Source organism: Eriocheir sinensis, chromosome 27 (genome assembly GCF_024679095.1).
Source record: "Eriocheir sinensis breed Jianghai 21 chromosome 27, ASM2467909v1, whole genome shotgun sequence".
NCBI classification, from domain to species: Eukaryota; Metazoa; Arthropoda; class Malacostraca; order Decapoda; family Varunidae; genus Eriocheir; species Eriocheir sinensis.
The window spans coordinates 7,660,968-7,688,349 of record NC_066535.1 but is presented as its reverse complement, the minus strand read 5'-3'; the positions used below and the strand labels follow the sequence as shown (position 1 = coordinate 7,688,349).

The window sequence follows — 27,382 nt, the reverse complement described above, 5'->3', positions numbered from 1 at the left end:
AGCAAACGTGTGGTCACACTACCAACACGAGAGCTGGGTGATCGTGTTATACAGCAACACCTTCGCCGTGCATCGCTGCGTCACCGAAATAATTTACATCTCGTTAATTGGCACGTTTTTGAAGTGAGAGCTTATGATACACACTGAAAATATTACATACGAGATGCAAAAAAACATAAAATAGGACTTGCATTGAAAATAACAGCTCTGAGGGAGTGGTTGTCCCTTCGTGGGCCAAGGCAACAAAGTTTTGCACATTCACACAAAATCTCGCAGCACTCAGTCCCATACACTTTACAATAAGTGGTATGTCCGGACCATCCCACTGTCCGAATCATTACCGCTCTCCCCTACAGAGCAAGTATATCTTTATTCTTGAATGAGAGTTAAAGGGCATCTCACATTTATCAGACCAAACTGAAATTTTATGATAATATCGAGCATCTGAAAGGCTGAAGATTAATTATATCTATCTACCCATGTCTGTATATTAGTCTTATCCGTAATAAGATCGAAAAGCCCGCCGTCGTGTCTAGGCTTCTTTAAATGTAGCTACCGTGTGTAAGGTTTAGATCACAATTAAGAAACATAAAACCATCAGATCAGTCCTTCCATACCATTGCTATGCTAGGAAACATTTCATTATTCACTGCAACCCAGCTGAGAAAGACTACAGACAAAAAGTCGTATTAGCGAGGTTCACTTCATTATATAGGGTTGTCATGCCGCTTTTGCGAGAAATAACTCCTCGCAGAAATAAGTCGCTCTGTTGTCCACTACCCTTTAAGTTGCCTGGTTTTGTTCTAGTTTGTCCAGTTGTGATCTTTGTGATGTTTGATATTGTCGACAAAACAACAACACACCAGACTAACAGACCAAATAAGCATGAGCTAAGTGACCATCAACGTGGGGTAATAATTCTTTCTAAAATCTGCCATGTTCGTTTGTTATAAAGCATTCTCTTGATTAATAAAAGTGTTGTTCTGATGTTTGTGCCGTACACTGGAGCCTAAACTGAAGTAAACGATAGCGGTGAGTAAATAGAGAAAAAAAATAAGCAAGTTGGACCTCTCTCCGCGAGCTATTTTGCCCGTGCAAGCTGCCTCCCACAACACCTGGGGAGGGTGACGGACGGACAGGCGCACGCCACACGGGTTCTCCTGCCATGCTGCTTCTCGATGCTGCTGGTGCTGATGGCGGCCGGTGCTGACCTCGGAGATGGACAAGAACAAATCCCAGATAATTGTAAGTGGCGGGGAGTGTGGCGGGGCGAGGAGTGGCGGTGCTGGGGGGACGTGTTTCCGTTCAAGATGGCGTGAGGGTGGCTTCCTGTTTACAAGTGCCCCTCCCCCTCCCCCTGCGTCTTGGCGCCCTGCAGTAAACCATGACGGGACACTCCCACGCCCGCTGTTAGCTGTGTAAGGATAAAGTAATATGGTAACCCCCAATCCCCGGCCCGGCTAGCGCCCTGTGGCCTGGTGGGCGTTGCTGGGCCGCCGGGGGGAAGGGAAGACCAGTGTGGCGGATGTGTGAAAAGTGTGCAAGGTTTTCACGGAAGGCCTGGGGAAGGGAATAGGCATAACTTGAAAAGAGGCATAACTCGAAAAGTAGACATTTGCGACGGAAATGAGGTACAAAATCGTGTAATTCACTAAATCTATCACCACAAAAACATGTACCACGTCAGAAAATCGTTGGTTGGGTGAAACGGTAAATTGTCCCTTTTTTTTATTTACTTTGGGTTATTCCAACAAGCTGACAAGGTATAGGTGGAAAATGAGGTTAATCTAGCTAACAACTGCTTCTAATATACCAAAAAAATAGCATGGGTACTGCATAGGATACTTCTTTTGCTTCACATTTGTGAAGGTTTTAGTTACTGGTCGTCCCAATTTACTGCGTAAACGGCTTGATTATGTGGGGGTGCCTTGAAAATTTCTGAGTCTAGTGTTGTTGTATGACACAAGGGCTCTGTGGGCAGACTGAGCCTCTTAGCTGCCAGTACTACACCACAGAAACTAGTTCCTAAGTCAGTAATATCCAGAACGTGCATGGATTATAACGATTTCAGACAAAAAATGGTCTTTTAAGAGTTCTATGTTATTTTCTTCTATATATTAAAGCAACTACTGCCACAGCTATTTGTATTTTCTGATTTTAAAGGAATCCATTCGTGAAATTTTACTACGCGAGGGTGTTTCAGCAGCGGCACCTAATGGTGGGTTCCTGAAGTTAGTTGTTTTCAAGCCGCCATAATGGATGGAAGGCCCGACACTCTCACGCCCTCAAAATATCAGTCTACTTCATCTCTCGGTAAGTTTTAACTGAGTATTTAACCTCTTTATTGGTATGCATGTAGGTTGACAAAAGGACCGATTACTATCCCAATACCGTGTCCAACATTGACACGGGCGTGTCACGTGCGCTTGTGATTCACGGTCACATGAAGCTGTGACAAGCGTGTGTCAGAAAACAAACGGGTATTGTTCAACGCGTGATACTTCTAGTGGAGTTTGAGTAAAATGGAGGCCAGGGTGATACGTAGCAGTCGGTAGGTCACTCCCGGGTCAGTTAACAGCAGGAGCGTCAGTGCGGGATGACAGCTGTCACAAATCTGTTTTATTTTGTACCCTAAACTACTCGGTAAAAATGATCTAGTATCAACTTACAAGAAATGGATGGGTTAACTGTCAGTATTGCAGTACCATATGTAATTATGAAACATGACATTTCCCAAGAGTTGCTCGACTTCGGATTGGGGCGCCGGGGGTGGTGGGGTGGGGGTTCAACTACGCTGACCATCCAATTACACGCCCGACACTCGTCAACAGACCCGCTGCAGCGGGTGCTACGTTATATTGGAATATATTACAAGAGTATATGTTAGGGAATTTCCTTTCTTTAGAGACTAGGGACTTTTCCCAATTTTGGGGATTTTTGTAGGGACATTTTGAAAGCCCATTTTTCAGTGATTTGGCCGTCCACCACCAAAACCACTGTTCCCTACAGGGATTAATCGAGCTAACGACCACCGCAAAATAGCTCGCATTCATTATTACCTTATGAAACATCACTAGGTCTTAATATATTTTTTTCTACAAACGTTTGGTTAGCGACGGTACGCGTGGTTAGCAACGGTACGCTTGGTTAGCAACGGTACGCTTGGTTAGCGATGGTACGATTGGTTAGCAACGGTACGCTTGGTTAGCGATGGTACGCTTGGTTGGCGATGATATGCTTGGTTAGCGATTAGCCCACGCATGTGAGACCAGGTCCACCACGCGTGGTTATTTTTTTTTTTAGAACATGCAGCCTAACGGCTGCTGTGTTGAGGGCCGGGTATAGCCCGGGCCTGTTCAGCCCAAGTCCTGGATGACCTTGAGTCATGGCTTGGGGCTGTTTTGGGGTGGTTAGCAATGGTATGCTTGGTTAGCGATTAGCCCATGCGTGTGAGAGTATACGGTAGGGATTTTCTTTACTTTCGAGAACGGAATTTTCCCTAATTTAGGGATTTTTCTAGGGATATTATGGAAGCCCATTTTTCAGTGATTTTGGCTTCCCCCCCCCCCAAACCCCAGTTCCCCACAGTTCCCCAGGCTTGTCTTGGGGGGTAGGGGGGGCTGGGGTGGTGGAGGGGGAGTAGTAGTTGTTCCCTAGTTTTACCGAAAATGGGTATTATTCTATAGTGTCACCACTTTCACACTCACGAACACCTTGGTGCTCTATGAAGGGTTCCGTGTCCAAACAACACATTGCCGTATTGCTTTGCCGTCGGAAATCACTCGTTCTTGTGATATAAAAAAATTGTTGTAAATATTTATGTCAGTCATGCCCGCCTGCGCCCGCCATGGTGGTGGTGGTAGGAGGGACTGTAGGGCTGCCAGATGCTTCAATAAGAGAAATCCTCATACCACGTCACGATAATATAGTAATGTATGCATAATATATCAAATAATGAGGCTGTCTCTAAAACATAAAGATATTTTACCAACTTCACTCAAGTGCTTGACTTGATTTTTTTCTGATATATCTCAATGTGCTAATCACCATTTCCTAGTGTCATTTCTATATCTATCTATCTATATCTATATCTCCGATGCCCTGCTCCCTCATGGGAACTTCCTTCCAGGGGGTGGCCGCAGCAGAAGTGCCTCCATCTCTCCCTGTTCTGCCACTCATTCGCAACACACCCAATCCTTTTTGTCACTAATTACTCATTTCTGCGATAATATTTTTTCCATTAACTAAAATGTAAGGGGGGCTTGATAGGGCAAATCCCCCTGTAGCAGATGGTGGGGTTGAAGTGGGGCAAAGGTCCTCCCGTTGAGGGTTAGTTTTATTTTGATTTGTTAGATTTAAACAATTTTGATACTTAGTTGTTACCCTTTTCGTCTTATGGAGTGGCGGTGTGCCCAGGTGGTGACTGGCGAGACCTGGCAACTCAGAGTGAGGTTGGTGAAAGACTGAAGTTTTACCAACAAGAAGAGGGGCTTGGGGTCTGAATGTTGTAGTATTCAGGATTAGTCAGCATTATATATACTACCTACATCTCTTATTACCGACATCCTGTGATTAGAATAGGGTGATGCATTTAACTTGCATATTATTTACAGCTGCTTGATAAAAGTGAATTGGAGACGGTAGCCAAGGCGTTGTCATCTGGATGCTTGACGCTCACTGATTCTGGACATCTAGAAATCAGTAATAATCCTGGGCCGTCCACCAGCACCTGTGGCAGCTCCCCCCAGCTCACCCTAGCTCAGGGAAATGTTCGGCCAGTCACACAGGTTTCTGGTGAGTTGCTTGTTGGGATGAGAGAGGTTTTATGCATTAGTACAGAAAGTAACATCTTACCTCAGAATGTGAAGTAATATCAAAATATTGTTAAACTGAAGCCATTTGCAGTTAGCAGCACACTTCACAATAATTTTAGCTGATTCTCTATTCTGCCCCTCATAAAGTGGCTGATAGTTTTAATGACTAACTGAAAACATTTCTAGTCAGTGTTCAAAGTTTCTCATTGAGATTTTTTTTCTTTAACCATTGTATTAAAAGGTCATGTTTTGTAAATTTTGTGATTGAGTTTTGTTTATTAGGACATTGTCTCCTTATGGGTGGTTGTGATAAAACATCTCATTATTCCTTTCATGCTTGTTTGATGTTAGTAATCTGGGATTGTATCATGTGTTGAAGAGTATTGTTTTCCTGCGCTAACCTCAGATATATCTTGTTTTTATTTTAGTGGACTACTTTGCTGTAATCATATATATTCTGCTTTGTAGGGAGAGGAGGGCTGGCCAACAGTAAGCCCTCACCCCCTCCTGTGGTGTCAGGTCTACAGCGAGACACCTCCCAGGTGACCACACTGACAGAGTTGGGCAAGAAACTGCTGGAGGCTGCCAAAGTGGGTGATACCAGTCAAGTGAGAAGACTGATGGCCATAGGAGCACCATTTGCATCAGATGGAGTATGTATATTACTTTGGTTACTTGGATTTACATGTCAGTAAAATAGATGAGTGGTTTATATTGCAAGATTTGAATGGTTTACTAATATGGTTTTAAATTCCATTGGATGGACATTATTTTGATAATACTGATCTGGTTTTATGGCTATTGGATGGAGATAATGTAGTACCCAGTACATACCTGTAGATGTTTTGAAATAGAAACATGCATCTGCATTTTTGTCCATCATGTAATTTTACTTTATTTCTTTCCACTACCAGCCAATTGGAAACAGTCCATTGCACTTGGCCGCACAAAATGGTCATTATGAGACCTGTGATCGACTCCTGAGTGCCGGGATGAACAAAGATGCTCGCAATAAGGTAAACCGACCTGCCTGCCTTAGAGCCTTGTACTTTTTGACTTTGAGATAATTACTATAAAGAATAAATAAAACTATTAGTAAGAATAAATATGCTTCCAGGTTGACAAGACTCCCTTGCACCTGGCAGCTACGGAAGGGCACACAGATATTGTACACTTACTACTCAGGAGTGGAGTCAACGTTAACGCCTGTGATATGGTGAGGAGTGTGTGGTTTGGTACTTGATGGTCTGCAGCTGACCATCAAACTGTTCAATCTGTTTTCTATTGCATCACTTTAATGAAATAAAAGTTGGCAAGGAAGACTTGCTAGTAAGGGATAGTGGAAGACAAGGGGATAGGAAAACAAATTAAGGAAAGCAAGATGTAGAAAGGATGTAATGAAGTTCAACTTCCTCAATAGCAGGGTTGTTTTGATTTAAATCAAGTGATTTAAATCGATTTAAATCAGAGTAAATATGTCATGATTTAAATCAAAATTAAATATATTGTATTTAAAATGATTTAAGTGTTTTATCAAGGCTAAAATATCTAATGATTTAAATTATATATATATATATATATATATATATATATATATATATATATATATATATATATATATATATATATATATATATATATATATATATATATATATATATATATATATATATATATATATATATATATATATATATATATATATATATATATATATATATATATATATATATATATATATATATATATATATATATATATATATATATATATATATATATATATATATATATATATATATATATATATATATATATATATCTGATGCAGAAATGATGTGGTAAGGAAATTCATTAATTTGAATAGAAGTTGGATAAAAACATGTGGATACCGGACAACATAATCTTAACTCAAAGCCTTTATACTACAATTAGGTAAATACATACACCCATTGCTTGCCTCTGCATAGCTTCTTAGCAGTAGCATAGGGCAGAGAATCATGAGCCAAATTAGATTTGCACTAAACAGAAAAGATTCACATTAAAAGGATATTTTATTGCATTATTAATACCAGCCAAAAAATCTTGAGATATTTGAAATCATCACTTGTTTTCCTTTCTCTTTTTTCATAGTTAAGAATGACAGCCTTACACTGGGCTTGTGATAGAGGGCACACCTCAATAGTGCGTCTCCTGTTGCGGTACAAAGCTCAAACATATTTAGCAAACAAGTAAGTGAATGCAACGGTTTCTGTGGACTTAAAAATCCTTTCATCAGAAGATTTCAACATGTTTATAGCTGCTAAGGTTATTGTCAAAATCAATGGTGCTTCAGTGAATAGAGATTGATTAGTAGTTCTTTATGTCAGAAAAGCTGAAGAACATCAGATGTACTTTTAAACTGAATACTATTTATGCCATTTCTGAATTTGTTAAGGTATTCACCATCAGTCTTGACTTCCATGTTATCCCACTCAAATTTCATGAAAGCTATGGATAATTTTTGTCTAACATCAATCATAATTTGAATTTTCTTGTGGAGTTTAATGGTTGTGTTCAATTGAACCGTTAGAATAATTAGAAGGTCTGCCTTGACCAAAATCAGTGGTGTATCATAATCATATGGAAGCCTCATACACTTTCTGTTGTTTGGCAGTCCCTCATATAATCCTAAACGCTATAAAAAAGGAAAAGTTCCAAAAAGACTATGATCAGAGTGTGAATTTTTATTTAGAGGGCTTCAGTGGGTCTGAAGTACAGTTATGATTAATTTTGTTACCTATGATTTTAAGTATGAAAAAATCTTTGCAGATTTTCTAAGACTCCACTACATCTTGCCATTGAAAATCGACATGATACCATCACCATGATACTTCAGGTATTTGTAAAAAACATGCTTCTCCTATTTTTCTTTTTTTTTCTTCATTTCTGTGTCATCCAGTAACAAGTAAATTTGTCCAAAATAGAAATTTAACCCTTAACCCCATTTAACCGCAAAAGTTTCTCTCAGGAGGTCCCCCATAACGCAAATGTCAGCGAAAAACACACTTTGAAACTGAGAAAAAGTCTTAAAAGATGTTTTATAGAAAATTTTCTGGTGCACCCTGCTGTGAAATTAGTTTCCTTCTAGGTTGTTGCATTTGGCTGGAATTTCATGATTCCCCCCAAATTCCAACTTTTTACTTGTGCAACGTACAGGAAAATATATTGAAGAAAAGTTGCTCATTTCATCACGATGGAGTCTGAAAAGTATAGTTTATAATCTTTGACCTGGAAATTTACTGCCTACAGAGCCAAAGTTGCGGTGAAACTCGAAAAATAATTTTTGTAATTTTTTTGTTTCATTCTGGAATGAACCTCATTGAATAAAAAATGTAGAAAATCATCCGTATAACTCAACTGTGAACAGATTATGATTTGAACAGACCTTTTGGCTGGAATTCCATGATTCCCCCCAAAACTCCAACCTTTTATTGGTGCAACATACATTAAAATTTATTGAAGAAAAGTTGCTCATTTTATCACGATGGAGTCTGAAAAATATAGTTTATAATCTTTGACCCGGAAATTTTCTGCCTACAGAGAGCCAAAGTAGCAGTAAAACTCGAAAAATTTTTTTTGTAAATTTTTGTTTTTTTATTTCATTGAATGAAAGTTGTAGAAAATCATCCGTATAACTCAACTGTGAATCAGATTATGATTTGGACAGACCGTTTGGCTGGAATTCCATGATTCCCCCCAAAATCCAACTTCCGCTTCCCACTCTTCTGAACACTCCTGTGAACAAGATATTGGTTCATCTAGAACATCACGTATATAAGTGGGGGTGTCAAGAGTACGCTCAGCATGCACACAATGAGCAGAAACTAAAGGAAGACCGCAGAATCAGATTGGCTGAGGGAACATAATTGCTCTGCAGACTCCATGATGCGTAGGCAGCATCTGTAGGCTATTTTTAGCACGGAGTGGTGGTAAGGGATGAAAGAGGTGCCAATTAGTCACTTAGCATCGACAGAAACCTAGTTACGCGTGTCCTTCAAATTCCAAATAGCTTCTTGCTCTCCGGCGCTGACGTCATGCTCGTTGCCCACGTCTGAAAGAACTATATGATGCCAGCGGCATCAACGTCATTAAGGGGTTAAATGATGGGCATTGTTTTCATTGAATTGTCCTGAGATATGGGTAAAAGCAGCAGCTCCGGGCAGCTTGGAGAGGGCCTCCACCAAGGACGCACAGCATGTCAACACAGGCTGGCCACAGTGGTGGCATGCTTCACACTTCCTCCCTCTCATATTTGAATGTCAATAATATGAATTGTTCTTTACACGGAAATAATTTAGATAACATCTACTTTACTCACTTTTAGTCCTCCTCAGAGCTGGGTGTTTCAGTCAAGGCAACACATGCCTTATGCGTAGCCTTCTTACCATGCACTGTTGTGAGGGAAGCACTTGCTAGGCTAGAGTTAAGTATAGATAGTGAAGTAACATCACTCTAAATCACTCTCACTACTGCTGTCACTCCTCACGATGTATTCAACTCTGTTATCATTGTACTCAGAATACTCTTCACTTTCCATCCTGTCCTTTTCTTAATGATCTCATCTCAAATCCATGTGGGTCAGATATGCTGGCAGACAGCAAAGAACGAAATTTGAGCTTAACATTCAAATTAGTGGCGTGCAAGAGTCTGATTGAATAAATGATGGCCGTCAGTGCAGACTGCACCGGGTTTGATTAAATAAACAATGGCTGTTGTTTAAGGTTCATATATAATCTTTTTCTCCTTGTCCTGCAGAATTTATTAGTAGTAACCCAGATATAGTGGGGATCAAGTTTTACATGACAGTTTTGTAATCTGAACCACAATAAAATGAATCAGATAAGGTATGGTACATTGTTTGATTGGCACAAGAGTAATTTCAATATTTCACCTCACTCATAGTTGTTCATTTTCAATGGTCTTTTGTTAATGGCGCTGATTGATTTTTGCTGTCTTTGTAAACACTGTCAGTATTTTTTGCTTGAATTTACAACTTTCCTTCATTCTTATGTCTCAGTTGCTCCTTGGCCATTAGGTACATGCTTCATTTAGTCATGTTGCCTGTCACAAACTTTTATAATTATTATACATGATGTTATTGTGAGTAAAAGAAGTTATATTGTTTATTAAAACTGTTTTGCCTTTCAGGATGGCATTTCTTTTAAAACAGAAAATGAAGAACAAGAGGATGAGAGAAGTGTAGAAGAGGAAGAATTAGCCCAAGGGGAAACTATCTTTGGGTTATCAAACATCCCAATTGTCTGTAAAACTGAAGAAGTTCATACAGAAGAGTCGTTAGTAGAGGAAGTAAGTGGAATATCTAAATGTTGCACTTGTACAGTTGTGGACAAAAGGGACTTCACTCTTAAACTTGTGACTTTGTAGGCCCTTTCCATACAGCTTGGAGATGCTTCTGCTGTGGCCATCCCCTTGGGTGAAGAGAAGGGTGAAGGCTTCAGAGATGTAGATAGATAATTAGATAATCACATTGGATAGAAGGGTGGAAGGTGAGGAAGCAAAAGAGAGGAAAGAGGGCTGAGTAAGTCAGTTCATCCTATTATCCTCTTTTCCTTACCCTTTACCCTCCTGTCCTATGTTACAAGCCACATGGAAAGGGACTGCAGAGTTATGATCAGTTTATAGTAAGGTGGATTGATTTCTTTAGTTCACTACCACATCTGCATTGTGGTAAGAGGGACTGTTGACTAGGGGCAAAAAAGCTGGTTGTTAGGACAGAGTAATAAACATGTTTGAAATCTAAGGAATGGTGCTCTATTTATGTTTAAACTATTAGTGGTGATAGAGTTGGTGTAAGATGTCTTGTTTGGTTTTTATTCTCAGGTTTGTGAGAGCACAGACGATCAGCATATAATTGACAATGAAAAAGGTATACCAACCGTTGAGAGTGAGCTGCCACACTCCATTATGGATGATGATTTGGAAGGTAACAACTGGTTTCCATCCTACTGTTTGGTTTGCTGCAGCATATTTGCAGTGCTCATAAATTATAAAATGTTTTGAGACCTGTCTAATTTATCATTCTCATTTTAGATCAGAATATAGCAGTGCTTGCAACTCTAGCAGAACTAGCACAAGCAACAAAATCTACTGACCATTCTGTGGGTAAGTCCTACTCGATACCATGGCTCATTGGGGCACCTAGATGCTAATATTCTGATAATGATAATGTAACATGGTGTTGATGCTTTTTAGGCATTACATTAGTTTGTGTATATTTTCAGAAATGTCAAATGCAGCTGCCCTGGAGCTTTTGAAGGCACAGGCTGCTCTACTGCCCCTGGATGACTCATCCACACTGGTGACCTCAGCAGTGGCTCATGGCCAAACACTTCACCTCACTGAGGCCGGGAGACAGGCCCTCAAACTTATCAAACCAGTAAAGTATCCTGTAGCCTTTTTTTACCTGTTATTTCACTAAAATGGCCAAACCATCTTCCCTTATCACCATGACTCAGATAATTTTTGTGGTAAAAAATAAAAGCAACAAGTACTTTCACTTTCAGATGCTAGTAAGAGTTGCCAGCTATGTAGTAAAGCATGGAAATTTGCCTCAAACTAATGGTCAAATTTTGGGAAAATATCGTATTAAAACAGTGCTGTGAAAAAAATGAGGCAAAGGGAGGAAATACACACCTGTAAATAATGCAGATATGACTACAAAACTTTGTCCTATAGTAGTTCTCCCACACGGCATTGATGTGCATTTTTACTTAACATCAGTTTCTTTTTTTATATTCATTGATTTTTTGGACATTCACTGTAAATGCTGCTTGTTCAGTCTTTGCATGTCTGTTTGTCACAGTTTACTTACAATTTTCTTCTTTCAGGAGCTGCCGTTGTTTCCAAGCAGCACACTGCCCAAGGAAAAGAATCCAGAGGAGGAGCAGAACAAGTCTGGCGCCAACTCAGACACAAGCAGCAGAGGCCACACACTCTCATTGTCACCCATTGCTCTGCCTCCACCTCCTCCACGCTCACCTCCACCACCAGTGCCATTGTTGACCCTCTCCTCCTCAGCCTCCTCCACAGCCTCGAAACCATCACCACAGTCATCATCATTGTCATCCTCATCATTAACATCATCTTTACTCTCGTCTTCATCTCTAATATCAGTTCCAGTTCCTTCAGTATCATCATTGCCATCTTCATCATCATCATTACCAGCAACATCAATATTATCATCGTCATCATCAACATCAAAATTATCATCATCATCATTACCATCATCATCATCAGCTTCGTGCTTGTCTGTTACATCGCCATCACATTTAACTGAAGTAAAAGAGGATCAAGATGTTACGCAAGTTATCACGTTGACCCCAGAACAGTATGCAGCTTTAACTAGTGAGTGAAGTTTAATTTTCCACATAACAGTACTTAGTCAAAGTTGAATTTTTAGGATTGTTTATATATAATAGACTCGATATCTTGCACCTTAATTCCTGATTTTGGATTTCCTGGACAAAATTTCAAACTATACTTTGTACTCTATAAACTCAATACCATGAAATTTTCTGATCAACTTTAATTTATGGGACATATATTGGATAGTGTACTAAGGGGCAGTGTAGTGTTTGTTGTTACAACCTTTGGAAAGTACTGCCAATAGCAAGAGAGGAACTTTGCTTTGTTAAACAATAATAACAATTGGACAAGGAAAGCAATGGCAACCCAGAAATGGTAAGAGAAGTCAGGACAGGCTGACCAGATGGAGAGGTGAAATTGGAGCATTTGCCAGAGCAGGATGAAATTCATCAAACAGAGAGAGGTGGAAAACTTAGGGAAAGGCTGTTGTTCTGCAGTAGACTAATAATAGCTTCTGCTGCTGCTGCTGATGATAAATTCTATATTTTTTTCAGATGGCAGCAGTGGTCCAGTCATATTGCAGATATTACCCTCAGATGCCACAGAAGACATGGGTGAAATTTATACAAACCCGAGTCCACCTGCTGCCAAGCGGCAGAGAATTGTACACCTGGTTACAAGTATACCTGGAACCTCTAGCCAACAAGTGACAGTGGCAAAAGTTATAGGACAGGTAAGAACATATCATCTCAACTATTCTGTGGCTGCTGTTGCAGGGGTTTAGATTCGTATGTCATAAAGTGATGAGCATTATATGCATGTTCAAACTCACCATTTGAAGTTGTTTCAAGGAACTAATGTTGATTCTCTCTTCAACTTATCGTAAAATTTTAACATTTTTATTTCTGACTTGGGCATTAACCTCGAAAATAAACTTGTTTCATATGCGGATGATACAACTCCATATTCCTCTGTTCACTCTCCTGGGAACAGAGGAGAAGTTGCTGAATCTCTGAATAGGGACTCAGCAATGATCATCACTTGGTGTCAACTTTGGGGCATGAAGCATAATGCTAATAAAATGCATTCCATTACCATCAGTAGATCCCGTACCTTGAATCCGCCTCATTCTTGTTTGCATATTTTTGGTGAACAGATTAAGGGGGCACGCTGTTTTTTACCCTTTTTTCTTTATTCAATGGGTTATTGTCATGATTTATATACCAGACTTAAGGGACACCCTATGCATAACATTTAGCCCAAAAAACCCAATCTATCACCTTTCCATTTTTTACCAATGACAATTTTTGGAAAATTTGACATTTTTTTTAAAGTTTTTTTCTACTATGGTATTAAATTTTGCTCTACATGGGAACAATTACTATATAGTACACTTACCAGGTTTAGGCCAATGAACGTATAGCAAGATATTGTATCAATAATCATTAGTTTGCGGAATATAAATTTTCTCATGGTCATAATTTCCCCCTAAAAATTCAGACATAAATGCACCATGATTCAGTCACTTCATATACGAGAAAAAACTCGCTATATTTTGATTCTTACAAATCTAGGAATGGTTTTGGTGTTGCTTTCATAGAAATCAGTTGAAAAATGGTGGAGAAATTTAAGTGCAAAGGTACATAACTCACATTTTGAGATACGGCCAGGAAAAGTGTTGAATGCGTAACATTCAAACATAGCGAAGTGATACCATGGCATTTATCCTTTCTTTTATTTGTAATGATATATAAAAAAATATGTCTTCATGTTCAGTCATATAAATATTCTGTCAATGGCATTATTTTCTGGTTGAGCATAATTTCCTCACCCTCACCCAAATGAACTAAGTAGCCACCCTCTCCACCAGCATGGCTTTGACAACGAGGCAAAAACATAGGCAGTTTCTGCCATCTTGGCGCACCAGTAAGACGCTTCCTCTCACTGCTGTGAGCTTTAAACCTCTCGCGCCATGTGGCCTTTCAGAAATACATACTTTTTACCAGCTTACTGAGGTAAATATACAGCTACAAGGGTGTGAAATTGAATTTATCTCATTCTTGCTTGCATGAAGTGCACCAGTTTATAGTCGTCTACTTATAAATTCCACCGCAGTAAAACTATACGAGCAATTTAAAACAAAATTCATTAGAGATTTCCCTGATTTCTGCTCTGCACTATGTGCTAAAGTTGATTTATCATTAGTTTTAAATATGAATAAATAAATGCCAAATAAAAAGCACACTTTCTTCATTGTTTTAGGAAATGTTTTTACTTTTTCGCTAGTATCTCATGGTACTAATTGTTGCATCGGAAATCTGAAGGAAGCATAAGAATCATTGTAGACGTCTACTATTATCATTGCATTTACCTTGAGAAGTTGGCCCAGATAATTTTCAGTTATGGAGGTGGGAACATGAGGTAAGTTGAAAAATTGTTTATATGCACTTTATGTTGCATCCATAAATGGGCCTATAAATTGTTTTTTTTAATTTTTTTATTATGTCATGTAAAACTACAAGTAATAATGAAGCCACTGAGATATTATTTATAGGGATGAGTGCAATCTTTGGAGGTGGAACTTGACTGAGAAACAATATATTTTGGCATGCAGTAAAACTACCTAGAGCTGGCCAGAGCAGGGATTCTACAAATAGGCACAGAAAAGAAAACTAATGGATAGTTATGATGCATGAGAGGGTTAATAGGTTCAAAAAGCCATAACATAACGCTTTTTTTTTGGCATAAACCGGACATAATGCCTTAAATTGATGTTTGCAATAAGGCGGCAAGGGTGAGGTGGCGATGGTGAAGTGGTGAGGGTGTCAGGCAGCTTGTAAACAAGGCAAAATATGAGGTGTACCATGTGTGTCAAGAAAGCTAGTTTCGGGTCAGTAAGTTATGGGTAGTATCTGGTTCTGGCAATTCTAGTCTACCAGTGAATTTGAAAATTAATTTAACTTCTCTGTGTGTCTATATGATCAAAAATAAAATTAACTGCATACTTGTCAGTGGCCTTCTACATGTCATTGTGTTTATTCTACATTTTCATCATTTTTGAAATTTTTTTTTTTTCGGCTGGCTGGCTGGCTGGCCCTCGCATCCTTTTATTCTGGTGTAGGCTACATTGCTGAGTGGTGTAAAGTCAGACATAATAGCATTTGCTGAAAAATAGTTTATTCTAGTTCAGTGGTGTAAAGTTGAATTAGACATTCGTTGAAATGACGCAAGGGGGGGTTGTTGCTATATTGTGACTGATGACAAGAGAGAAGGTAGGGATGAGGCCACACTCAAGACGTGAACTGTATATCTGATGTGAATATTGCTAGCATTTGTAATTGGTAGTTGTAAATGTATGATATATTTTTCTTATTTATTTTTCATTTGCAGTAAATTGTGGGATTTTTTGTGGAGGGGAGGTGGTGGTAAAAGTCTCCCCTCGAGCCTCACCTCATCCAGACTCTGAACACTGCTGACTGAGATGTCTCCGTGACACAGGCATTGAGGGATCATAGCCACCAAGGGAAACCTCCAAGTCATGGTATATTATGTTTGTTGTTGAGGATGTTTGTGGTAATTACATATATGACTAACTAATGAGTTCATATACAGTAAATATAAACTGAAAGAAATGTTTCTGTTCTTAATTTTCCAAAATATTATTTTAATATCTTCAGAAAGAGATACACAAGAAGAGCAGCAGCCATGGCACTGATTGGTGGAGTCGGGCTTCCTTGTAATGAACATGTATGTATCATGAAGCAATTTAGGTGGAAGGGTCAACTCTCAAGGGAAAAGGAAGATATAATTCATGGAGAAAGGTCAGGTCTCATTGAGAAAGAGGGAAGAAGGTTGGGTTAGCAACCATCTCAAATTACCCCGTTACAAATCTGTGGGAAGGTAATCTGTAATAGGAAGGTAAACTGTGATGACCTGAATGCCATACTGGCCTTGTGTCCTGTTATAATGGGTTCTTACCACCATATGTTCAAGGGCTAATGTTATAAAGATGAACACTGAGGCCATGTGCAGCCAAGTACATGCCCCAAACTTTACCTTCCTCTCCTTCAGCGTTATGTATCCCTTCACCCCATGCATTACTAAATGAAAAAAATGTGCACCATATGCTCACCTCGCCATTCCAAACATTACAACTAACTGCCACAAGTGCAAATTTATTGTCATGGTGTCCCCAAATGCCCTTCACCAATGCCAACACTTGCTTGTCTGCCTCCCTAGTCACTGCCAAGGTATTATCTTTATGGAATGATATCCAGGTGAAGTTGGAGGAGGATGAGCACTTGATAACTCAGTTTACTGCCAGCAAGTGTTAGCTTAATTGTTGTAGGAAGAAGGCTGGCCTCCAAGACTTCAGGTGAGTCTACTATAGTCTGTTCACTTAAGCTAGATTCCTGGCGCCTAGGCAGGTTGGTAAGCTTGCAGCTGATTGGCTGCTCCGCTCTTCCGCTAACACTCATGTCGGACCACATCTTGCATGCTCGAGTGAGACATGTTTCTTTATTATATGCCATAGCTCACCTCATATACGAGCTAGCCAGTTTTTGGTTGACACCATCAGACTCAGCAGTGACTAGAATCAAGATGTATTTTAAAAATTCGACAAAACAAATAAAAAAATGGTATTACGATGAGTTGAACTGTGTAGATGTTAAGAAAATGTTATAACATGTTTTACTTATGCTTGCTATTTTCAACAGTTGTTCATTGACTGCAGAAATATATTATTACATTACATAGGAAAATCTCTCATGAACACGATTGTGTGATCAGAATGCAGTTAAAGCTCTACGTATTGAAAACACAGAGTTATTTATAGCAACATTTCACTCGCCCCAACCATCACGGCGCGCGAGACACGCTGTATGATGATGTTAAAAAAATGAGTGTCGCGTGCGCCGTGATGGTTGTGACGAGTGAAATGTTGCTATAAATAACTGTGTTTTCAATACGTAGAGCTTTATCTGCATTCTGATCACACGTGTTCATGAGAGATTTTCCTACGTAACGTAATAATATATTTCTGCAGTCAATGAACAACTGTTGAAAATAGTGTGCATAATTAAAACATGTTATAAACATTTTTTAACATCTTCACAGGTCAATTCATCGTAATACCATTTTCTTTTTTGTTTTGTTGAGTTTTTACAATACATCTTGATTCTCCAGTCACTGCTGAGTCTGATGGTGTCAACCAAAACTGGCTAGCTCGTATATGAGTTGAGCTATGGCATATAATAAAGAAACATGTCTCACTCGAGCATGCAAGATGACATGAGATGAGTGTTAGGAGGAGCGGGGCAGCCAATCAGCTGCAAGCTTACCAACCTGCCTAGGCGCCAGGAATCTAGCTTAAGTGAACAGACTATAGCACTGTTCACCTTGATGGAAATTCGTTATAGTCTACTATAGTCGGTTCACCCGAATCTGAAGTGAGCATTACCGCGCAACGGCAGGCTGCAGCCACACGGCGTGTCCGATTTCGTGGACACTGTGTGCTAGCCTATGCATAGTAAACAGTCGTCAGTGTCAATAATATGCAGGCAGCAATAACAAATACCGTCAATTAAAGTCAATTATGAGTTAAAAAATATTAGTAATGTTGCAAACAGCTGTTTTGTTAATTTACTAGATCGCTGATTATGATTATCAAACAGCCTTGAAGATGTCCACCACCGAAAAAAATGAGCATGCTATGAGCAGCTATTTACGACATTACTAATATTTTTAAAACTTGTAATCAACTATAATTGATGGTATTTGTCATTGCTGCCTGCACATTATTGACAGTGACGACTGTTTACTATGTGTAGGCTAGCATACAGTATAATAATAATAATAATAATAATAATAATAATAATAAATGGTTTATTCATTTGTAGGCAGCCATAAGGCTGAAAATACACAAAAATACCATACAATGAGTTTCATGTGGTGAGTAATGGGGGAAGTGGGGAAGGGTGATGTGTGTGTGTGTGTTGGGGTGGAGGGGTCATGTGATCATGGAGGTGTTAATGACCCTCACAAGCGTTGGTATCGCACTAAGCCGATATCTGTTTGTGCGAGTTTTGACCGGGACGAGAATATTATGGGTCTAGTGGGTGGGAGTAGATCTCTATGACGGGGGTTGTGAAGGAGGGACTTGCCGAATTTGGTTAGGTTTGTCTGGTATCGGTCCTGTAGGGTGGGCATATTCAGCTGGGTGAGTGCATTCTCGTAGTTAGTGTAAGCACTGCCCAGAATCTGACTGCAAGCATGCCTTTGCACTCTCTCTAATTGGCATTGCTGGGTCTTGTTGATGGAGGAAGCCCAAGCAGGAGAGGCATAGAGGAGTCTGGGGAGGATGAAGGTGGTGTACAGGTCCTTGAGCATCCTTTGGGGGGACATGCCATGTGGCTGCAGCTTGCCATTGTGCGATAATGCACGCTTCAGAATCGGGGGAACCGACTATAACACATTGCCTTCCAGCTTTGACCAGCTCTGCATTGATGTTGATGTCTTCAGTGCTTGGTTGGCAGGTCAGTGTTAATTCATTGAAATAACCCTTGGCATCCTCATGACATGTATCTCCTTGTTTCTTGTCAGGAGAGCTCTAGTCTTATGCAACAGGTCCCTATATTGGTCCTGATTCCCAGCAATCCTGGCAGTTCAACACTTCTTGATAGTCTCCAATTTTATTTATTTATTTATTTTTTTACAGCTAAGGAGACCGTTCAAGGGTGTAAAAAAAAATACAAAAAAAAGCCCGCTACTTACTGCTCCTGAATGGAGGTCAAAGGAGTGGCCGAAAAGAGAGGTCAAATTTGGGAGGAGAGGTGTCCTGATACCCTCCTCTTGAAAGAGTTCAAGTCGGCAGGAGGAAATACAGATGAAGGAAGATCATTCCAGAGTTTAAAAGCGTGAGGGATGAAAGAGTGAAGATGCTGGTTGACTCTTGCATAAAGGGTTTGGACAGTATAGGGATGAGCATGAGTAGAAAGTTGTGTGCAGTGGGGCCATAGGAGGGGAGGAGGCATGCAATTAGCAAGTTCAGAAGAGCAGTCAGCATGAAAATATCGATAGAAGATAGAGAGGCAACATGGCAGCGGAATTTAAGAGGTAGAAGACTATCAATATGAGGAGGAGAGCTGATGAGGCGAAGAGCCTTTGACTCTACTCTGTCACGTAGAGCTGTGTGAGTGGATGCATACTCCATACGAGGGCAGACAAGGCCCCTATAAATGGCTAGCAACTGTGCGGGGGAGAAGAACTGGCGGAGACGGTACAGATGTTCCCCTGAGGCAAAATTGCACCTTGACCTTGGGTGTACTCCAATGCACCCTTTTGCAGCTTTGAGTTTCATATTTCAAAGCATCCCACAGTTAAACAGGGTGACAAGCATTTTGCAAAGAGGTAAGATTGCCATTGCATACCCTGAAGAATGTCACCAGTGCAGTGATGCAGTGGTTAGCATTCCTCTACAAATCTGCAGACCAAGCCAAGTTTGAATCCCAGCCTGGACAATCGGCATGCAGTCCACTCAGCTGTTCATCTTTCCTTTCGGGCTGGTGGGGAAACCTGAGGACAGTAAACTGTGCTAGCCTAGATATTACACTGGCCCTGTGTCAGGTTAAGGTTTCTCCTACCATAGGCTCAAAGGGCTAAAGAGACAGATGAGCACTGCTACCACGCGCAGCTATAGCGTATGCTCCCAGCCTTACCTTATGATACTTCCCTATTTGTATGTACCAATGGAGGTTGAGACAGATGCTTTTAAATCTAACATATTTTTTACATTGAACGCTATTTCTAGCCGTTTATGAAATTTTTTTTGTTCTTGCCAGTGACATGGTGATGTGGCATATTGGGAGCTTCGTTATTTACATTGTTCTTGTGTGATGCCATCAGTCATGTCATGCTGGCCACAGGTGAGTTACCTCGTACTGTGATAAATAGGTGGGTAATGAAAAAGCAAATTACTCTTATTGAATTTTTTTTCATTATTCTGTACATTTATATTATTTTTTACAGGTGATGCACATATGCTTGCAAAGAATAAATAATCTGTAGGCCAGTAGTTTTGTGATAGATATGAAGGGGTTATGTTTTTATTGTTGAACTTTAGTGTTGTTATTTGTTAATTCCCTGTTGTAAATTTTATTATATAAATCATTAAAGAAGAGAATTGTTATCAACTTAAAGTTTAAGACCAAAGATAACTATTGTGGATCAAATCCAAATTTGCAATGCTTAGGAGGGAATGAATTTAGGTCAAAACAAAAGCACTCGCCTCACCTGCCAATAGTTGCAGTGCCAGTCGTGCCTTATCATGCTCCGGCAATATTCTATCACACAGTGTGTATGATTTCATGGAGAATATTTGATTACGCATAAGAAACAGTTGTCATCATCAATAGTATGCAGGTAGCAATGATGAATACTACAAATTGTAGTTGATTTTGTTTCAAATTTTAATGCTGCAGACAGCTGTTAATTTATAAGGTCACTGATTCTAGTTAATAAATAGCCCTGGTGCTGTCTCTGTCGAGAAAAGTATAACCGAACCACTGCATTAATAATAATTTACAACTCAAAATCAACTATAAATGACAGCATTTGTCACTGCTGTAGCATATTGATATTGACAACCATTTCCTATTCTTAGGCTATCGTATATTATCCACGATATTGGACACGGTGTGACAGAAGGCTGTCAGAGCATGATAATGCACATCTTAGACTCCAGCGCTGCAGCTATAGTCCTAAAGGCTGTTCAGTGAGTGGTGGACTGACACATCAGACACAAATGTAGTGCTTATTAACATCAAGCAGTAAATGTGGAAGGGTCTGGTGTTCAGTCCATGAGCTTGTGATCCTTAGGGTTAATGACAACAGGTGAGGCAATAGCACTTTTGTTGAATACATTGTAGCTGCTGAATGCTATTTTTGCATACATTATTCATGACTACATTGTAGCTGCTGAATGCTATGTTTGCATACATTATTCACAAGGTTACAGATAATTATTTACTCACACATGGCATAAATGCATAGCATGTGGAATGGAAACCTATTACTGTAGCTTTTGCAGACATGTCATGCTGTTATTATAAACCTCCAGTGTTGGAAGTATATATGCTGCTCAGTGAGTATTTTCGAGAAAATGCTAACTGCTGATGGTCCCATACATGATTTATGTGAAGAGCAAAGGTGTAATGAGAAATTATATTAAAATAAACTATTAAGTAGAATTTTATAATGTGTAGCAAATAACTTGAAAATGAGTGTAATTAACATTTTGTAATTTTCAATAAATAATACATATGCCTAGCAAATGAGCAAGGTGCTTGACAAATTATTCTTATTTCTGGAGTCATGTGAGCAAGCATGCACCATATTAAAATAGCACCGGCTGCACCATTCACATAGGAGTGAGTTTCTATTCTCACACAGAGAACTTGGTAGAAAGAAATTAATTGTTTGTACTATTCACATATGCCAAATATGTGTATAAGAGGAACCCGGTGTGTACTTATTCCCCAAATTTGATTTGAGGCCAGGAAATTGGAACCAGTCATTTATTTTCCCCACTGACTTATAATAACGTCCACCCTGGTATAAATTTGTGAGATAATGAAGCTACTGTATAAGGGGACACATAATACTGGACTTGATCAGGGGTTGAGTGGTTCAGTGAATTTTGGGTTTGCCTGGCAACCTAGATGTTGAGAGTTCAGTCCACTCTCTTGTAAACCTAGCAGAGCTATATGGCTTGAGCTTCCTTGCTCAGAGGTATTCATTGATCACAAATTAACTATTGGGGAGCATACGCCAGGGGGCATGTCACTTCATTCACTTGCTGCCTCCACGCAGTTACCCTTTCCATTTTAAGCATCTCAAGGGAATGATCAAATTGCCCCACCCATGAGTTAGGTGGGCATCCCCTTGGTCTCCACTCACAGTGGTTTTGTACAGAAACAACCCCATAAGCAAGATCAATGTCTGGGAAGCATGCCATGTGCCCATATAGCCAGAACTGACATTCATGGACTAAGCTAATAACAGATTCAGTTGCACTAAGTCATTCCAGCAATACCCCATGATCCTGTGAAGGCACTTGGTACCCAAGGTATCAACATGCCTCTCCAGCTTACTTCAGTGTCCATGTTTCACAGCCATATAACCTTACAGTTCTGGAGGATCCTCCAAGGAGTACAAATGAAGATACAGTATACCCCGCATAAGTCAGACCAATTGGGGGGAAGGCCAATCCGAGTTATCCCAAGGGATTTTTTTCCCACATTTTGCATGCCTATTACCACCAACAGTTGAAATGGTCTGTGTAATGCATTACGTAAATAGGTACTACATACATGGCGTGTGCACACACATGCGTGCGTCGTGCACACACACCTCTCTCATGGTCCTGTATAACAGCCATTTTGTCTGCCACCGACAGCATCTTCAGCTTCCTAACTGACGTGGAAGACACAGCCTTGCCCTTAGAAGCCATGGTAGAATTACAAAGGCAACAATAGGGGCTACAGAGCGAGCGAAAGCTGAGGGAGACACTGCCATGCGCTTGCTAAGTCAGCTGTGTAAACACTGATCTTAGCGTCAGCAGTGCCCCGGCACACACGCCTGTTTCACGTCTCAAACAGCTCAGACAACTCCTCAAATAACTCGGACGATGTAAGAGCTATCAGGGGTATTTTAGCCAGTATATAAGCTGTAGGGTTTAAAATTACTCAATCAAAGGGCAAAAAATGCCTACTGGTGCAAAAAAAAAAAAAAAAAAAAAAAAATCTGAGTGTCCAACTTATCCGGGTCATTTGGGTCCGACTTAAGCGGGGTTTACTGTATGATCAATTGCATTTTCCATACCATCAGCACTGGTATACCAAGTAAAGTGGTGAGACTTGCATTTTTGGAGAAAGCAATTTTCAGCCTCCTGGGCTTTGCAAATTCAGAACTGTTTACATTTCTGGTGTCAGAGCCATGGGGACTGACACATAACCCATAGCCAACTCTCTGTGCCAGTTGCTGCACTGAAGTCGCCCAAGACACAATGGATGTGTCACATAGGGGGCACTGGTCGACCTGAGTTGAGCTTGGCGTAAGAACATCTTTTTCGCCTTTGGTTGCGACATCTTGGTAGGGGCACACACTGCAATAAGTGATGTAAGTCCAAAGTGTGCTTCAACCCAGCATCAAACACTCAACCAAAGTAACCCCAATAACAGAGGACTGTAGTTGCCTAGAAATTGCTAGAGTTACTCCCTTGGGACAGGCACTATTGTTCTGACCTGACCAGTATTAGGTATAATCTCCACTTCTGTTCTCTTCATTGCTAAGTCTTCTCATCTCAGAGAGCACCACTACGTCCACTCTTAACCCGGCTGCTTCGGCGGACCCCGCTTGGGGCTCCTGCAAGTCAGTCTGCTGAAACGGTGGACCCCGTTTGGGGCTCGGCTCAAAACCCCTAATTCGAGCTAATTGTAGAAAGGAAGGCTGATTCTTGCTATCATGGTAATTTTCTTTATGTAGTCAAATGAATTCTGTTTCAAGCTTCTCATTAACAAAGACAATTTTGAAAACTTTTCTTTAAACGTGATTTTCTCAAAAATAAAAAAATGGCAGACGGGTCATATGTGTTGTAGTTATGATCTAAATAACTATAAATTGTAAATGTACAGTCATCCATAGGACACAATATATATATACCCTTTTGGTCTTAAATGTGGCAAATTAAATTAAAATCAAGTGCTTTGGTGTAAGTTGGTTATAAGCATATCTGTGCAATCACTTCTAGTGATCCACAAAAGCTGCTGCTTCCTCACCATTAAAGTTCAAATCTCAGAGTAACAGTTCTAAGTCTGGTCCACTACGTGGTGAATGGACACATGTAATGCTTTTTGCTAACTCTGCGCACTGCAGAACATAATGATATAAGCATTGCTAACTGATGCATAAAATCATCGCTCTTCATCATTGGGAGCCATGGCAATGCAAATTTTTTATATAGCAAATGGTACTTGATGCTGATTCTGACATTGTGTATATTACAAGTAAACCCATTTCATGTTTTGGCTCCACTTGAAGACTGGCAGATCATAGTTCCACAAATCTAGTCCTAAATGGAGTGATCAACATCTACTTCAGATTTGACATGCAGTATTCATAACCTATCATGGTGTGGCCTATGATAAAGCATGCTATCAAAGTTTGCCACAGAGCAAATGACATGTGTAGTAGCCTCCTCCACTCAAGGTAGTCTCTTACAGAAACAACCTTGTGAGTAGGATCTTGTGGGTAGTGTCACATGCCTATATAGGTAGAGTTGGCATGGACTCTGCAGGTAAAAGGCCTGGATTGTCTCATGAAGTAATTGCTGATTTGACCTAAACATAACAGTTTTCTTCTTCAAGTTACTATTTTGTGTCCATTTCTCACATCCATAGGGTAACACACGGAGCACAAGCAATTTGAAGATCCAAATCTTTGCCCTGTAGGCTACAGGTATCAACAGTGCCACATATTCGTGCCGAGTGAGTTCATTAAACTGCAGGGCACGCCAGTCCAATGTAATACTTAATGATGGGACCTGCTGTTGTTCTGCATGAAAAGATTTTGAAAGATCTCAAGGCCCTTGCCTCAGATTGTACTGTATCATCCAGTAAGCCTCCAAACACCTGTATGTAGTGGTGCAATAGGTGATGTGTAATATTTTGAGAATGCAGATGTGAAAAAGTTGCATGAGAATCAAAAAGGGAAGAGATGGCTGATACACAACCATTAGACAAGAGGAGGGAGAGGATATATTAATTTTTTACATAGGATGTGTATGAGCATAGAGCACTGTAGGCTCTTTGTCATGGTAGCTTGCTCAGTAAGTTCCTGGAGGGAGCTGAGCATAAACTGTATTAAAAAAAATTGACAATACCTCTACATCTGGAAATAGTTCTATTTCTGGCCCACAAAGCTGCATTGGTTACTTCTAACTTGAATGATTACATGCACAATTTCTAATTCTTAAGATCCTTCCTCAGACAAGTGCCTCGTTTCACGCCGGATACACCGAGGACAGCGAAGGGGACAGAAACAGCCAACGTGGTAGCAGGCACTACATGTAGCACATAAGGCAGTAGAATCCAATTGAAAGGGGAATATGGGATCCCCTTCACCACAAATTTCACATATAAATCCACGTCCAGCACAGACCTGTAAAACAGTTCAACACAAGTTAATATTGTAGTCATTCGATAAAGTTAATTTAGAATGCTGTCTTTGTTAAATATTTAAGAAATTCAATACTATTATGGTGATTTAGAATGGGGGAGCAAATTGAGGACATGAAAGGAAATTGAAAAAGACAGGATGCTTGAAAGATGTCAAGAAATGTAGTTTTCCCAAAAGATGCATGACCAGTGGAATAACCTGACCAGAGAGAGTTCCATTTGCAAAAACTTGAATTAAGTTTTCAGTTAAGTTTGATTGACCGAGACTTTGCGCAGTGGCAGTATCATAACCAATGAGGTTGGAGGTGTCAATGTGCAGGGCTAAGACACCAGGTTGTTGAGAACTAGCAGCACCTCGCTGGACTACCAGACACATCTGTGGTACCCAAGCCCTATCCTCTATCCTGCCTTCACAAGGTGACCTTGTTAGTACACCACATTTTGATTTTAGTATTGTTTCAAGGTGTAATTATTTTTTTTTGTGTGTGGGAGGTTCATTGTTTTTACAAAGAGTTTTTATCTTTTTATCTTTAGGTGTAGGATGCTAATAGTTTTGAACAATCTGGTGTCCCTCCGTGAATGAGCACTGCACTAGCCCTGCCAGCTGCCAGTGGCCCCTCCGGGGGTGGACAATAAATGGCTAAAGGTGGAGGGGGGGGTCTTCATCTGTCCTAGGGAAGGGGAGGAAGAGAAAGAAAGAGGAGCTTGCATTAATGTGAAAGGGATGAATGAGGAAGGGAAGAGAAGGGAGATGATAAACGAATTCCAGAAAGGAAAGATTGATGTGTTAGGTATGATACATTTGAAAGGATGTGGAGTGTGGGAGTGATGGCAGGGAGAGGCTGTGGGTGGCTGTGGAGGGAGGAGTAGTATGGGTAGGGAGAGAGGGATGTGCGTTTCTGGCCTCCCCACGAGTGTGGTCGGGAGTGGATGGACATGGGTGGTGTGGCTTGAGGATTGTGTGGATGACAGGGAAGATAGGGATAGTAAAGTATGCATGGGTGTGTGCATATGCGCCAGTAAATGATCAGGGAAAGATATGAGATATGTAGATATGAGGTTGAGACAGGATGAAATAGATGCAAATGTTGTGACAGGAATGTTTGATTGATTTGATCACTTTACAGTAGTAGCCAAAATTAGGATGAAAGAGAAATGGGAATTCAGAGGGAATGGGAAAAGGGTAGGAAGGAAGTAGTAAATGAGAAATTGCATGACAGTGGCCACAGGGAGATGTATAGGAAGAAAGTGGAGGAAATACTTGGAAGAGCAAGAGCAGGGATAGGATACAATGCAGGAGTGAATGAGGTGTTTGAGATGTTAAAGAGTTCAGTGGTCAGGGCAACTCAGGAAGCAGTCGGGTATAGGTCATGTGCAAAAGGAAAGAAAGGGAGTGCGTGGTGGACGGATGAGATAAAAGAGGCAATGAGAAGAAAAGAAGGAACTACAAGAAAATGTTAGAGGAATGTGACGGAGGAGGTGAGAGAGAGATGGGAGAGAAAGTACAGGGAGAGTAAAATGTTGGTAAAGAGGTTGGTTATGGAAGGTAGAGTGGATGAGGATTTTGGTAGGAAAATATCAGCAAAATACCAGAACAAAAACCTTCTGGAAAAAAGTTCAGAGAACTGAGAGAAGGAAAAAGTGACATTTGTAGCATAAAGAAGAGAGATGGGGTACTTGTGAGAGGGAATGAGGAGATAAAGGAGGTATGGAAGCAGCACTATGAAACTGTAATGAATGAGAGAGTAGGAGGGAGAACAGAAGTGACTATAGTCAGTTCCACGAGACCTGGCGGGCCAAATCTTTCAAGGATGGACTCGCGGACATGGTATCATTATTTGGGTGACAGTACTGCGTGCTCATTGGCCAATTCTTAACATGTTCTAAAGTGCATAATATTGACTTTGTATTCCTACCGAAACCCTTTTTGAGAAATAATGTAACAGATTGCACCGATAAAAACTAA

At 40.2% G+C, this 27,382-nt stretch overlaps 2 protein-coding genes across 12 annotated transcripts in view; one reads left to right on the top strand and one right to left on the bottom strand.

Annotated features, from left to right (window-relative positions):
* The first annotated feature begins 1,077 nt into the window (after positions 1–1,077).
* LOC127004059 (cortactin-binding protein 2-like) lies at positions 1,078–21,533 on the top strand. 4 transcript variants are annotated; one of them, XM_050871355.1, is made up of 17 exons: positions 1,078–1,245; positions 4,614–4,794; positions 5,283–5,467; positions 5,729–5,830; positions 5,932–6,030; positions 6,947–7,044; positions 7,625–7,691; positions 10,004–10,162; positions 10,697–10,799; positions 10,907–10,978; positions 11,098–11,252; positions 11,704–12,220; positions 12,736–12,914; positions 14,052–14,196; positions 15,572–15,722; positions 15,859–16,556; positions 17,543–21,533. In XM_050871355.1, exons 1-14 carry the CDS (start codon positions 1,219–1,221, stop codon positions 14,079–14,081), a joined length of 1,974 nt encoding a protein of 657 aa, XP_050727312.1. In that variant the 5' UTR covers positions 1,078–1,218; the 3' UTR covers positions 14,082–14,196; positions 15,572–15,722; positions 15,859–16,556; positions 17,543–21,533. The 4 variants fall into 4 exon arrangements, with proteins under 4 accessions (XP_050727312.1, XP_050727311.1, XP_050727310.1 ...); XM_050871354.1 differs by lacking the exon at positions 1,078–1,245 and adding an exon at positions 1,453–2,313 and having other exon boundaries at positions 15,859–15,928; positions 20,023–21,533; XM_050871353.1 differs by lacking the exon at positions 1,078–1,245 and adding an exon at positions 1,453–2,313.
* The window catches only part of LOC127004058 (run domain Beclin-1-interacting and cysteine-rich domain-containing protein-like), a 28,138-nt gene continuing 20,910 nt past the window's right edge, over positions 20,155–27,382 (bottom strand). For all 8 annotated transcript variants that reach the window (XM_050871351.1, XM_050871347.1, XM_050871344.1 and 5 more), the window contains exon 10: positions 20,155–25,399. In XM_050871351.1, coding sequence (XP_050727308.1) covers positions 25,211–25,399 — 189 coding nt within the window. In that variant the 3' untranslated portion in view covers positions 20,155–25,210. The remainder of the gene's footprint in view (positions 25,400–27,382) is intronic.